The sequence below is a fragment of the Arvicanthis niloticus genome, chromosome 2 (genome assembly GCF_011762505.2).
Source record: "Arvicanthis niloticus isolate mArvNil1 chromosome 2, mArvNil1.pat.X, whole genome shotgun sequence".
Classification (NCBI taxonomy): domain Eukaryota; kingdom Metazoa; phylum Chordata; class Mammalia; order Rodentia; family Muridae; genus Arvicanthis; species Arvicanthis niloticus.
The window spans coordinates 14,684,539-14,698,563 of record NC_047659.1 but is presented as its reverse complement, the minus strand read 5'-3'; the positions used below and the strand labels follow the sequence as shown (position 1 = coordinate 14,698,563).

Below are 14,025 nucleotides of genomic sequence, written 5' to 3'. Positions count from 1 at the left end.
TTAAAATGCAGAAATTACAGAGCCATTTCCTTTCTGGGTGGAGTGCTTAGAAAGATATTGGATAGAAGAATGATTTATGTCAGGTGACAAGAGAACTCATCCTTAGACACTGGCAACTGTGGGTACTGTGGGGATGATTCTGTGTGCAATGAGAAGGAGAACCCGAACATCTGACAGCAGTGGAAGCTTCTCCTCCAGCACACTTGGAGCTATGAAAAAAAAAAGACTTAAATAAGCAAGCAGTTAAAAAAGAACATGATAGGAAACACTCTGTGGTCTTCATTTGAGTCTTTAAAATTTTTATTTCTTGTTATTCCCTGTGGAAACAAGAAATTGTTCAACACAATTTTTTTTTTGAATTACTGATTGGCACAAAACACGGTGGACAGAGAAGTATAATTTGTTGGAAAGCAGATCGTGTCTTCAGGAGTTCACTAGATAGTTAAATAGCTTTTTCAAAACTTTCTGATCATTAATTCATCTCTTTCAGAAATATAAAACAGAGTATTGCTGTAGTAGGGACACATTCTGCTGTTGCCCCAAAGTGAGGGAACACAGGTGTGCATCAAGAGCCATGGATGGCAAGAGAGTGGAGGAGCTGCTGGCCAAGGCAGAGCAAGAGGAGATGGAGAAGCTGCAGCTCATCAAGGTACACAAGGAGCTAGAGCTGGAATTCGACCTGGGCAACTTGCTGGCTTAGGACCACAATCCCCCGACAGTGCTGCGCCAGGCCAGGCCCTCACTGGAGGCTGAGCTGCGGGCCCTGGCGCGGGACAACATGCAGCTTCTCATAAACCAGCTACTGGCAGCTGCAGACCATGGAGCACATGGAGGAGGCGGTGGTAGTGCGCTTGCTGGAGCCTGCCACATGCCTGCCCTGCGAGAAGTTGCTGCCCTGGCCACTGCCCCTCACCCGCTGGCCTTAAGGGCATCCCATCAGTCCCAAAAAGAAGACCAACCTCATGTGGGATGAGGTGAGTGGACAGTGGGGGTGTCTTGGGGCTACAAGCGCGCACAGGATGACACTAAGGAATGGCTCATCAAGGTGCCCAGGAGTGCTAACCCCATGGAAGACCAGTTCACCAAGAGGATTCAGGCCAACAACGAATGCGTGGCCAAGAAAGAGATGAACCTTCTGTAGAACCTGGCCTGCAAGCACAAGATGCAGATGCCCAGCTCAGCTGGGCTGCACCCTAAGGGACACCAGAGTAAGGAGGTGCTTCGGTGGGAAGCTTCCAGTAGTGCCTCCCCAAGGAGAAAGCGCCCCAAAGCTCTGGCAAGAAGAGGAAGTTTCAGCCCCCCTTTGGGGACTTCCCAGCCAAGAAAAAGAACCAGTGGGAGCTACTTCAAATCATGAACAGTAATAAACCTCAGCTGGACGTGACAAGGGCCACCAACAAGCAGATGAGGGAAGAGGTCCAAGAGGAGCCTGCCAAGAGGAGGAAGATGAGCCAGAAAGGCAAGAGAAAAGGGGGCCGGCCAGAACCTTCCTGCAAGAGAAAGGGGAGCCAGCCTGCTGGGTCAGGGAGAGAAAAAAGAAAGGAGGCCTGGGAGGCAAGAAGCATTCCAGGCCACCTGAGTCAGGGGGCAAGAAGACAGGAGTGCTGCGCCAAGGTGGGAAGAGGAGGAAGTATCTCCCCTCTGGACCTGTTCTGAAAAGCTAGGACTGTACTAAAGGTTAAGTTGTGTGTGTTGCAGGCTGGCTCAGGAGGTGGGTGCTGTCCTCAATGAGATTGACATTGAAGTGACAGGTTTGCCTCCCCAAGAGAGTCAGTGCTGGACTATGAACTAATGGAGACGCTGACTGGAAGTTAGTGTATTTTGGAACGTGAGAATTATAGAAATGATATGGTCAGAACCAGGATTAAGTTAAGGCCTGCCTTTTTTATCTTGACTTTGGATACTGGGTAAGAGTTGATCAGATTTCTTAGTTATAGTAGATTGGTTTCAACATTTTTGCATTATTTTTGTAACAAAGCTTATATATTTATCAAAGCAAAGGAGGATGGGGGAAAATTACGTCCACCTGCGATTTACGAGTATTGTAAAGGTATGCTTTAACCTGATGTTGCTTTTAACTTTTACTGTTGGTAGGGGTTGTATGTGAAGTCAGTAACCTGGGTACCAGTATGGAGTGTGCTTGAGAAAAAGAAAGTAGTTACAATGGTTATAAAAAGACCCCTCCCTGGGTGGTGGTAGCCCATGCCTTTAATCCCAGCACTGGGAGGCAGAGGCAGGCTGATTTCTGAGTTCGAGGCCAGCCTGGTCTACAGAGTGAATTCCAGGACAGCCAGGGCTACACAGAGAAACCCTTTCTCAGAAAAAAAATGAAATAAATAAATAAATAAATAAATAAATAAATAAATAAATAAAAAATAAAAAATAAAAAGACCCCTTGTATTAGGAAAACTCTGCTACTAACTATTAATATTAAAAGTATAGTGCTTTTTGATGTTGGTTCAGGTTGTGCATTTGGCCAGTGAATTGCTTTAAGTGATATATTGAAATCACACTAAGTAATGGTAATTAACCTTGTAATGGTAATTAACTCCAGAAAATGGTTGTCATTTGGTTTGTAACTAATGGCTTTTGTTTAATTGGCTTGAGTTTAGCAAGTGCTGGTCTGGATTCAGTATGGAGCCAAGGCTGAGGTTAGAGAGGAGCAGCCACACCCAGCAGGAGAATTCATGTTTATTTCTGTCCTGGATGTTTTTCCCTGTTTCATTGTTTTATTTTTGGTCTTAATAAACCTATCTTTGCAAAATTAAATTAAATATATATATATACATATATATATGTATATATATATACAAAGAGTAAGACTATAAAATGAAATTCATACTTTCATTTATTGAAATCACCCTGCTATTCCTACTGTTCTCATAAAACCACAAGCACATAATGAAATTCATTTCTATATTAGGATTGACTATTATTCCAAATCCTTTTCATTTTACCTAATAAATCCCCTGCTGTTTCTCTGCAGAATTGCCACCTTTGATCATTGTCATAGTGATACTACCTGGCTGAAGGAAGTAGCCCAGGACAACACAAACAATTTGGAAAGGACTTACATGATTTTTTCACTCTTACACCTGAGAGGTTAGGTCACATTGTACCATAGATTCAGAAGGCAGAAGCCACAGATGACAGTGCCAAACACAGTCCTTCCTGAACTACTGGACACATTTAAATGGAGGTTTCACTGGATCTCGGTGAACTCTTGAGTTCTCACTGGAACTCAGAAAGGTAGATATTGGAGAAGTGATGGCTAATGGAACTACAGAGCAGCAATCCAATGTCCCTGTTGACCTTTGCTCAAGATGCCTACTATGTCTGGTTGTAATGGAGAAAGGGAGAAAGTGGGGTTTTCTCTTTTGAAGAAGAGACATAAACTTTACAATTGGATATTCCCCTGGATGTAAACTCCTTCCTATATTGCCATGAACAAGGGAGTTTACATTGCAAAAATGGGATTGTGGAAACACATGTCTGAATATATTAAAGCAATGTCTCCCCTCAAGGCATGTGCACAATAAGAAGATATAATCCAATTTGCATAAGATTAAAGGTGCAGGAGAACCACTGTTGCCTCTGGGAAACAGGACACCCTGGGGAAGTGGACTGTAGTACATGAACGGAACCTAAGGGTAGATTTATCATGGAGAAGAATCTCCCTCAAGCAAGAACCCTAGACCTTAAGGTTCTAACAAAGATGAGCTGCCCATGCCAAGGCCCGAACCAACTCTCCCATCCAAAGTGCTTGACTTGTAATGAAGCAGAGAGAAATCTCTAGCTTTAAAAGGAAAAGTTTCCAAGGGGGTATCCCCTGAGTCCAAAGAGAGACTCCAGGATAGGGTACCTCAGAAACTGGTCAATGTGGGGCAAGCTGGTCAGCAGGTAGGCCATGGCAGTTTCCAGAGACATCATCAGTCGTCACTTCCCTGGACAATCTCTTGTATCCAGGAGAACCCTAGAATCTTCTGTGATGTCACCAGTGTTGTGGTGACACCAACTGCCTGTGGGGTGTTCTGTCAGAGCCTCTGGGTTCACAAGCAGTCATGTTGTCCATGCTGCTCAGGCTGTTTCGTAGGGACAATACAATACAACCAGAGACCAGACCTAGGCAGAAGGCATTCTGTAAAGCAGGAAGAAGGAGATGGCCCTGGGGAAGACACAGTGAGTCCTGGGCAGTGCATGGGGAAGCTTCCTGGAGGAAGGGCGCTTGAGCAGGTCCTTACAGAAGAAGGGCTTAGCATCTGGAGCCTCAAAATTTCTTAATGGCAGACCCAGAGTCCAGAATTTCTGATGATTACTTTCACAGAGATCCAGGAATTGACAAGCCTTCAGTTGCTTTGCTGAGAGATCTGAATTTCCTGCTGAGTGGCAAAGGATGCCAGGAGAAAGTTCTGTGAGAATAACAAAGCCTTACTCTTAGGATAGAGTGCTGAAGCATTTCATCCTCAATAGATTCCTGTAGGTTACATGGATATGTGATGCCAAGAACAGAGAGGGATAATCCCCTTGTCAAGTATCAAGGTCTCAGAGTCTTTGGTCTGGATCACACATGATGTGGGCTGAATTACATTCTGGGATAAGTGTAGTAGTGTGTGGTTTTTCATCATGCATTTAAGAAGCAAGGATAGGTGTTGGCTTGTGGGAAATGTTTGGTGCTGGTGTTTATGGTCAATCTATTTTGTGCTAAGCAGTACAGACTACATCTTCAGATATAAACTGACAATGCCCTCAATTTCTTCTTGACTGGGAAAGCTTAAGCACATCAGGCTTAGTGGGACTGCAGTAGGGACTGAGCCATATGTTTAGTGATGGTGGTTGGGAGCTGGGGCATAGGTGAGGAGTCCAGCTTGAAGATAGCGTTCCTGCTCTTTCAGGAATTCACTGTGTCTCTAGAATTCCCTCTTCCTCAGGCTTCTCTGTGGGAGTAAGTATGGTTTCTCCTTTTCCTGTCATATTTTCCCTACAAGTTTCCTTGTGTTTCTCTACCTGAAGGGTCTGTTGGGAAAGAGTCCTCCCGAGCCCACACCATCAGTGAGCAGGAGCAGAGAATGAAGAGGTTGGAGAAGCTCAAAAGGGACCTTGAAAGAATGAAGAACGAGAGAGATGAACTCCGGGGAATCCTGGCACATTATATTAACAAGGATTTGAACAAGAGGTAATCATTATGCCCAGTTCTCAGCTGACTATCTTGGGCCCTCTCTGTTGACCCTAGATTTCCACATATCACAGGAGGCTAAAACTCCAGGCTATCCTCATGTCCAAATGCATTTTGCTATTGGATATTCAACAGAGAACTTGAAGTTCAGAGAGGAGTGAGATGGGGTCACAAGCTCTTTTGATTCCTCCAAAAGAAAACTATAGCCTGTGGCATGAATCATTCAGGAAATAGCAGTATTAGTGTGTGAGGTCTTATCATGCATTTTTAAGATGCCTGGACTGGTATTGCTTTGTGGGAGATGCTAGCTGCTGTGTGTTTACGGTGAATCATTTTTGTAATTTTCTGGAGCTGCTTTGGGTCCATTTAGTCCTGTCAACAACTGGGAGGACCTGGTTCTATTTGCTGCCCCTCAGTGTGAGTGGATTTCTGTCAAGTCATCACTGCTTTTTTCAAATTCTGTTCAGTTTACACTGAGATAATGTCACATCACTGTATGCATTTGGCATTGTGATGGTGTATGTGTGTGTTTGTGTGTGTGTGTGTATGTGTGTGTATGTTTGTCTCTGTGTGTGTATTCCACTTAAGATCCTGGGAGTCTGTGTAGTGTGATGGGGCTGGAGAATTTACCTGACTGACTTTTTAGGTAATGAGAGTGATGAGGCCATGGAGGGTCACTTGTAGCATCACAGCACATGATCTCTGTGCGCACCACTGATGGGCATTAGAAAATCCTGATATAGGCAGTAAACCCTTTTCCTTGTAAATACTGAAGTTTGGGAAATTATGTAGTGATAGAACCAAGAATTGAGAAAACCTTGTCTACAAGGTGAAGAAGTGTCATCACAGGTTTAAGTTGGACCTAGGACTGTGGCACAGGCTCCTGGAAAGTTCTTGAAGACCTAATCTATTCCTTCAAGACCCCTCATGAAGCCAAAGAAGGTCAGCTCCCATTTTTTAGTTCCCTAGCTCTACTGTGCCCAGATCAATGGTACCAAGTTTAATAAGCACCAAGAGGACCCAATACAAGGCATTAGGTTATGGCATATATGGGCTGGGGTAGTTCACGATTCAACTTGAATTAATGTAATCCTTGAATCCTTAGTTCAGGGATTATTTGTTCCTTCCACAGGTTCAACTTTGAGACCACGATGCTGGAGATGCAACACGACCAGGTGATGAGCGAGCTCAAAAACATTCCGCAGCAGATCAGTGAGGCCTTGTATATGTGCCAGGAGTTGACTAAAAATAATCAACTTTACAGGTGAGTGACTAACACTGTTGTTTCCCCAGCACTAGGCACAGAATGTGTCTGCCCATCATTTTCATTAAAACAAAGTGAGGACTCTGGTTCTATACTTTTGCCTCTCAACAGGAAGCTTCCTCCCTCAAAGAAAGGCTCTAGGATTGTGATCTCTTGAACTCATTTTGATCAAGTGTGATGAGGCTGTGAGCCCCTCCAATCATTGTCCTTCCAAAGTCAGTATCCTCTAATTAGAAAAGGTGTGCACCTTGATGGAGACATCAATCAACCTTGAGTCTCTGGGGCACAGAAAACACATTTACAGATCTGGTTTGAAAGAGACACATAGAATGATGTGTACCTGTTGGGTCTTCTCTCTTCTCCTAGGGAAGCTTTGACCTGTCTCTACCTAGAGGTGGTTCTCCAATTCCAAAGACATATATGCAATCATGGGTCCCATGTCCTCTTCTGGGAGATACATGAGTCCCTGTTGGTGTCAGGGTTTTCAGAAGTACCTTGAGTCTTCTGGAATGTTGCTTTCTTCTGGATTTGACTTTCCTATATGTGAGGTCCCATGGCTACTCTGGTCTGCAGTCTGGGGCTATCTGGGGATCAGGGCCCATGATGAGAAGGGATGGTACTTGGAGAAGTGGGAGGAAGATGAATGGTGCCTGGGAATAATCACCATTTCTTCTTTGTGGCTCAGCATCAGGAACTGTCACCTCCTGACCGAGTCTCTTCATATGAAGAGTGAAGTAAAAATGCTCTGGAATGAAAACAGGCAGCTGCTTAAGGAGCAGATTACACTGGACGTGTGTTCTAAGGAAACAAGGAGGCTATGTGTGGAGGCCAGCATGAAGATCTATGACAAATTTTCCAAGCATATCCAACAGGTAAGATGCATGGAGGATGCTTAGGAGCAGGTTGCCCTCATGTCTAACCATAAACAATGTCAAGCCCAGATAACCATCCTCCACCTTGTCCAGGCACTCTCCTAATTCTTATCCAGTTGTTCTGTGATCATTTACAAGACTTTCTGTGGAGTTGGGCTCTCCCAAAAACAAGATGATTGGCAAGCACACCCTCCTGGTCAACTACAAGCTGAATTTCATTAAGATAGATGGGGTAAACACACATTACACACCTACATGCCATTGTACTAGAGGGGTTCTATGTGCTGCCTCCTTTGCAGTAGCACAGAACATTGAGTGATGAAGTCAGGGCCTGTAGCTAGTTTGCTTTTGACCCATGGCTCCAGCTGCATATGTAGGGGAGCGTGGCCTTTTCAGACATAGGTGGGAGAGGAGGTCCTTGGTCCCATGAAGGCTAGATGCCCCAGTGTGGGAGAATTCAAGGGCATGTAGGTGTATGGGGGGGTCAGTGGTGGTACATCCTCATTGAAGGAGGAGGAGGGGGATGGGATAGGGGGTTTCTGGGTGGGGAAGATGAAGAAAGGGGATACTGTCTGAAATGTAATAAATTTTCTAACAAAAATTATTTAAGAAAAAAAAGGTGGGGTTAGAGGTCTTGTGTCTTTTCTCTTCCTCAACCCTGGATTGCAACATGGTCTCCTACCTGAGCCTAGACCTTGGTTCATACTGACAGAGCCTGACAGATAGCTCATCCATCAGTCCTGGTTTCTGTCATTGTTGCTAGAGTTCTTTCCTGTAGCTTGTATTCACGAGCTGACTGGATGAACAGGGATGTTTGAAAGACTTCTCTCAGGCTGAGGGTTGGGTGAGAGATGTGAGGCTTCAAGAAAAAGATTTCTCAAACTCTCTCAACCTAGTCTGCAGAAGTTACTAAGTTTTATTTAGTCCCCACGGGATGGATTACAGAGTCCTGGGTCTCACATGAAACATCAGATATTCACAGTCTACATTCAGTGATTCCTCCTGCATTTTGGTTTCCTTACTATTTCCCGCTCGTTTATGATTTCTGGAATGTGTGTGGGGGGAGGGGGGTCATATGCATGTCTGTGACAATATGTATATAGACGTGTGTGTTGAGAGGCCAGTTGATTCCATGTGGTTTTGATCAGGCTTTCTGTTTTGGTTAAGCTGTCTGACCAGCATCTTTGAATCTTCTGTCACCTCCCAGGCAGAGCTCCTGGAATTGCTTTGTCTCAAGTAACTGCTACAAGGTTTCATAACCCACAGAGAGGAAGAACATGTTTATATGTTTCATTGTTTTGAGTTTTCTTGTTGCTGTTGTAAGAAAACAATTTTTTAACTTAGAAGAAGCTAATGCTGTCTGCTCCACATGTCAGATACACAACTTGGCCCACTGTGCCTTCTTATGAGCTTTCTTGTCATTCAGATGAAATCAGCAGGGAAAGGAGGAGGGCGTTTGTTTGCCAGGATGGGTTTTACCCAAGACACATAGGCTCCACATAACCCACAGTTGAGTTATTCAACCCTTTATCAAACAAACAGAACCCATGTTGCCAACACTTAAAAGTCAATAATTTCACATTTAGCCCAGCCCACCCTTCTGAAATCTTACCATGTGACTTCAGTTTCCCCTTCCCAGTCCTTCCTTCATTCATTACAATTTCCTAGCCCGGGGTTTGGAGGCCTACCCATGTGAGGAACAACCACAAAGCAGACATATAACTGTTGTAACCACAGCAGGATATGAGGCACAAAGGGGTGCCCAGCAACAGCTGGCTGCACACATGAGACAAAAGGTGGCCCCAAGGTGGTCCTATTCAAAGGAAACTTATGGACCTGAACACCAGCCTCTTGTTCTAAGATGGGAGTGTGGGGCTCACCACAGTGTCAGTTCACTTTGCATCAAGGAAACATGAAACAGAGCAGCAGGTCATCATGCTGCTACACCTAGCTCAATAGAACAAAAGGAGACAAATAGTGGTGTAAAGTCAGATTGTCAACCATTGGTAGTGGGAAATCTATTTATCACTATTGAAACTGGTTATAGAGGGAAATCTATTTACCCATATTGAAATCACTTGTACGAAAACCAAACACTTTAGTACATGGAGGTGAGTAGGAGGCTGCTGTGTCAAATCCATGGGCCTGAGAGTCAACAAGGGTGGCTAAGGGTCTGTGTCCACCTCTATGCTTTTGGTGGATAGTGACTGCCTGCTGGAAGGTCAGGTGGCTCATTGCATCTTCTCAGCATCCTAGTTTGTTTTCCTCATTACCTCCTACCATTTTTTCCAAACTTTGCCTAAGCTTGACTCAGTTATCTTTGGCCTTGGAGTTTGTCCTGGGTATAACTCTGTGAAACACTGAGTTGCTTGGTGTTGCATCTGCATCAAGCAGAAGGCCAATACCTATGATGAGGTGCTAGAACAGGGCTACCTCAGACAGCCCCTTAGGCTCCTGGTAGTCTAAAGCACTCACCCTGTGTTCTGTCTGTAGCACTCTGTAAAGGCTGTCATTCAAAAAAGTGATTTGCTTTGAGTTAAAATCATCCTCAAGGAGGGCTGGAAGAAAAGAGGAACTTCAGACATGGCTGATGATATAAAATGGGGCAGCCCTGTGAGAAGCCATGTCCAACTCTTCAGAAACTGTATAGTTTCTCTAGTCCCCATTGACCCAGCGACTCTAGAACAAGAAGTAGGTGTCCACAGAGGAAATTATTGCAAATCATGGTTGTAGTGGTACTTCACAGAGTTGCCCTGAAGTAGAAACTATCCAGAAGTTCTTCAGTCAAGGAGTGAACAAGTATACTGTAGTGCAGCCCTTCTATGGACTATTGCCTAGGGTGATCATACAAACCACCATTTGGTCTTGAACTAGTTAGACATATTTTCCACAAATTATCCCGGACAGGATCTCCTTATGTGAAGAAAAGTCTCACTTTGCATCCTAGTTACAGAGATTTCCTAGTTGTCTGGGCTCATAGCTTTGGTTACAAAGCCACACAGGCTGTGGAAAATGGAGGGCCTATTGGAAGATGCTGCTAACTTTAGAGTCCCTGAGAAACAGTGAGCAAGATGCAGGGACTGGCTTGTCCACCCTGATTCCATGTGCCTTTGCTGGGAACCAAGCCGACTGTGCACAGCCTTGGGAACTTCCTAAGCAGGCTTGCATACCAGGCCAAAACTCCATATTTACATCCTTTGTTTATTAGAAAAAAGAATTTATTTTATTGAGCTGTCTATAGGCTATGCCTACTATGTTCGTGTCCCATTCAAGGTTTTTTATTTTCTTTTTTCTTTTTTTTTTAATTAATCAGATTATGTTTGTGAGTACACTGTCTCTCTCATCAGACACCAGAAGAGGGCATCTGATTTTACTAAGATGGTTTGTAGGCTACCTTGCGGTTTTGGGGAATTGACCTGAGGACTTCCAAAAGACAAATCAGTGCTCCTAATTGCGGAGATATCTCTCCAGGATTTTGTCAATTCAAGCATTTATTTCTTATGGCTTTATAGTGTCCTGGATGATGTCTTATATTAACATGATCAGGGAAAGTCAAAATGTTCCTGCAACTGTATGTATGAACATGTGCTTTTGTGTGTTCAGGAATGTGTATGTGTCTGTCTTTGCGTGTGATTGTGTGTGTGTCTATGTATGTGTTAGTGTGTGTGTGTGTGTGTGTGTGTGTGTGTGTCCATTGCTGGGCTCAAACAATGTAGGATCATTTTTCTGTCTCTGAGATATGAGGTACTAGGATGGGATAGCAGGAGCCAAGAAGATTTCCTATACCTGTATAACTGCATTTTTGGGTCTCAGGCCTTCCACATGATTCTCTGCCTCAGTCACCTAGGAGCAGCTCAGAATATTGTTCTGATCTAGTTTAAAAGAAATCCTGTCCATGATCATTCTTGTGATCCACAGAGTTTGTGTCGATTGTGTACTCTTTCTTCCCTTCTGAGCTCTCTGGTATGACCTGAGCCTGTTGTCCCTTAAGTCACCCCACAAATAATACTACAGTAACTATAAACATAGGGGTATCCCTTTTCCTTCATGAATATTTGTTTTAAAGTTCAAGGCTTTCCCTTGGGAAGATTTGCATGCAGCACACTCTTGCTGATTATAGTATCTCTTCAGTGAGCATGGATTTCCTGTGAGATGGTTTCTCTGGGGATTCACAGATGGAGGGGTTCACAAGTAGAACCAGGCAGGTTCCTGCACTCCAGATATAATAAGAGCCTTCACTTCAATGGTGGCTAGGTTCCCTCGAAGGCCTCTGTATAGTGTTTGATTCAGAATTGCTACACAGTTATTTTTCAGTATAATATATATGGACCATTGGAGAAATGTGGTGTTTTATTTTAACTCCAGCACAGTGTGTAGTTCACTGTTCACTTTTAAGCCATTTTTTAAATCTGAGAAAAAATCCCAGGCCCAGGTGCTCTGTGGCTCTTCTCCTTTGGGGATACTGGGAATGATCTTAGGCTGAAAGGTCATACTGGATTGTCCTGCTCAATAAAGCTGGTGTTTGCTGGATAGCTGACATGACAGGTCCCCAACAGGCCTTTGTCTCTTCTTCCCCTAGGTCTGAAATACTCCTCCTGAAGCTCAAACAGGCAGACCAGGTCAAGATTTCCCTCAGACACAACTCTTCACAAGGAGAACACATGTTGAAGAGATTATTACCATCGTTGGCAGCCTTTGGACAATATTTACAAGGCCAGTAACAGGCTGTAGGTCTGTGCTGTAAAATCTGCAGCTAAAGAATGCTTCTTAGTTTAATTATAATGTTTTGGATTTGGTTAGAATTTTGATTGCTTTGAGTATATGGTTTCTTTGTTTCATTTGAAGTTTTGCTGTTTATTTATTTTTTGTTATGTTATTAATTTGTTGTTTTACTAATTTTATATACTATATATATTGACTCCCCCACTTTAAGTTGGTAGTGAATAAATTTAATGTGTTTTCATGGATAAAAATGTAATCACTAATTTTTCCCTCATGAGACCTTCTGTATTCATGTGTGGTTCTCTGTCCTCTAACTCTGCAAGTATCAGGCAGGAGTGGACCTCTTCAAGTAGCATGTGGCTTAGGCCTCATTATTAGTTCCCAGCCAGTCACAGCTACACAGAAAATTGTGCTTTTGATATGGATAGTGTGTCAAAATCTGTGGATCCCAACTTCATGATGAAAAATGTATCCATGCTGTAACTTTGTTGTTATAAATTTCGCTATTTAAAAATGTACCACTATGTAGATGATTAAGTTGAATAAAGTAGAAACACAAGTGTATTTCTCTAATACATCCAAAGAAATAAAAATATTCAATAAATGAGTATAAAAGAAATCAGTAAACATGGAGCTGTATGCCTCTTGTTTTCTTGAAATATAGCATCACTTATGAATTCCCAACAGAGATAATGAATTTCAAGACCCTTTTGGAGATGTTGGTTATTTTTTTAGTATTGATTTTTTATCCTTTTTTTATTGTTATTCTATTAATAATGATGGTTTCTTTTTCTTTTTGCTCTTGGTCTGGACAATATATTTGATGCTTTTATAAAAATTTGTTTTTTATAAAAAATTTTGGGGGCATTGTTTCTGTTTTTGAGTTATTTCTTTTATATGTATGGGTGTTTTTCCTGCTGTAGGTTTTTGCACTACATGCTTGCAAGTCCCCAGATGCCAGGCCAGAAGAGGTCAGTGGATTCCTCCTGGAACTGAAGTGACAGAGGATTGTTAATCATTGCTCTTTAGGTCCTCTGAGAAACAAATTCTCAAGTGGATAAGCCATCTGTCAAACCACTGCCTGGACTTTTGTCCTTCCTTGAGTGGTGTATTATCTGCACTGGATCACACCCAACCAAAGAGAAAAGACTCTTGAGACCTGTAGGGTCACATTCCTGGGGTAGGCATGCTCAGTGTTTAAACTTTGAGGCCTCCATGTAGGGCATTAGAGTGGCTTCCTGATCATGCCTCTGGATATCTTATTGTTAGGGTTGGAGTTGATCTCTCATGTCTCTTCCTGCATGACAATGCAGATTGGGTTTATCAGATGAACTGCAGATTTGAGAACTCTCCTAAAGGTGGTAAATAAATCATGTTGAAGTACCATCAAAACAGTGTTTAGAGTAAGCTCCATACAAACCCAGGGGATGGAGCCTGCAGCAGAGGACACAGGACTGTGGTGGTGAGTATTTCAGTTCAAGACTAGCAAGGGAGAGGGATGGTAGAGGTTGCCAGTATATTTTTTATGTGGTCTGGAAAATTCATCTACCATCTTTCAGTTTTGAATTTAGCTTTATTTATAATTAAAAATTGAAAGTAGAATGCAGACATATTCTTCTTTCTTTTTCTATGTTTTTTATTGAAAACGATTTTTAATACAATACATTCAGATTATGGCTTCCTCTCCTGCAACTCTTTTAAGATCCTCTCTCCCACTAGTTCTATTGGAATTCACACATTTTCGAATCTCTCCTAGACAACAAATAGCCATTTAGATAATATTAACCAGCCATTTAGATAATATTGACCAGGGAATGTTATAGATATATTTTAATTAAAAACCCAATTAAGAAGGAGACAAGGAGAAAGCTAGAAAGTTAGCTGTGTGCTGGAATTCCATTTACCCCTTCTCCTAATTGGCTAAGAAATGAGCAAGCAGCTTTACATGCCTGTCATCACATCTTCCACACCATGATGACCCAATAGTGAACCAA

The 14,025-nt window shown here is 42.9% G+C and overlaps 1 protein-coding gene and 1 pseudogene across 1 annotated transcript; both read left to right on the top strand.

The window, feature by feature from the left end:
• The first annotated feature begins 515 nt into the window (after positions 1 to 515).
• On the top strand, positions 516 to 1,710 carry LOC117702884 (ribosome biogenesis regulatory protein homolog; annotated as a pseudogene).
• Positions 1,711 to 4,042: 2,332 nt separating this feature from the next.
• Positions 4,043 to 12,146, top strand: LOC117702882 (disks large homolog 5-like). Its single transcript, XM_076928233.1, has 5 exons — positions 4,043 to 4,179; positions 5,011 to 5,173; positions 6,306 to 6,437; positions 7,123 to 7,309; positions 11,889 to 12,146. The coding sequence occupies exons 1-5, from the start codon at positions 4,062 to 4,064 to the stop codon at positions 11,892 to 11,894; spliced, it is 606 nt and encodes a 201-aa protein (XP_076784348.1). The 5' UTR covers positions 4,043 to 4,061; the 3' UTR covers positions 11,895 to 12,146.
• Positions 12,147 to 14,025: the final 1,879 nt, after the last annotated feature.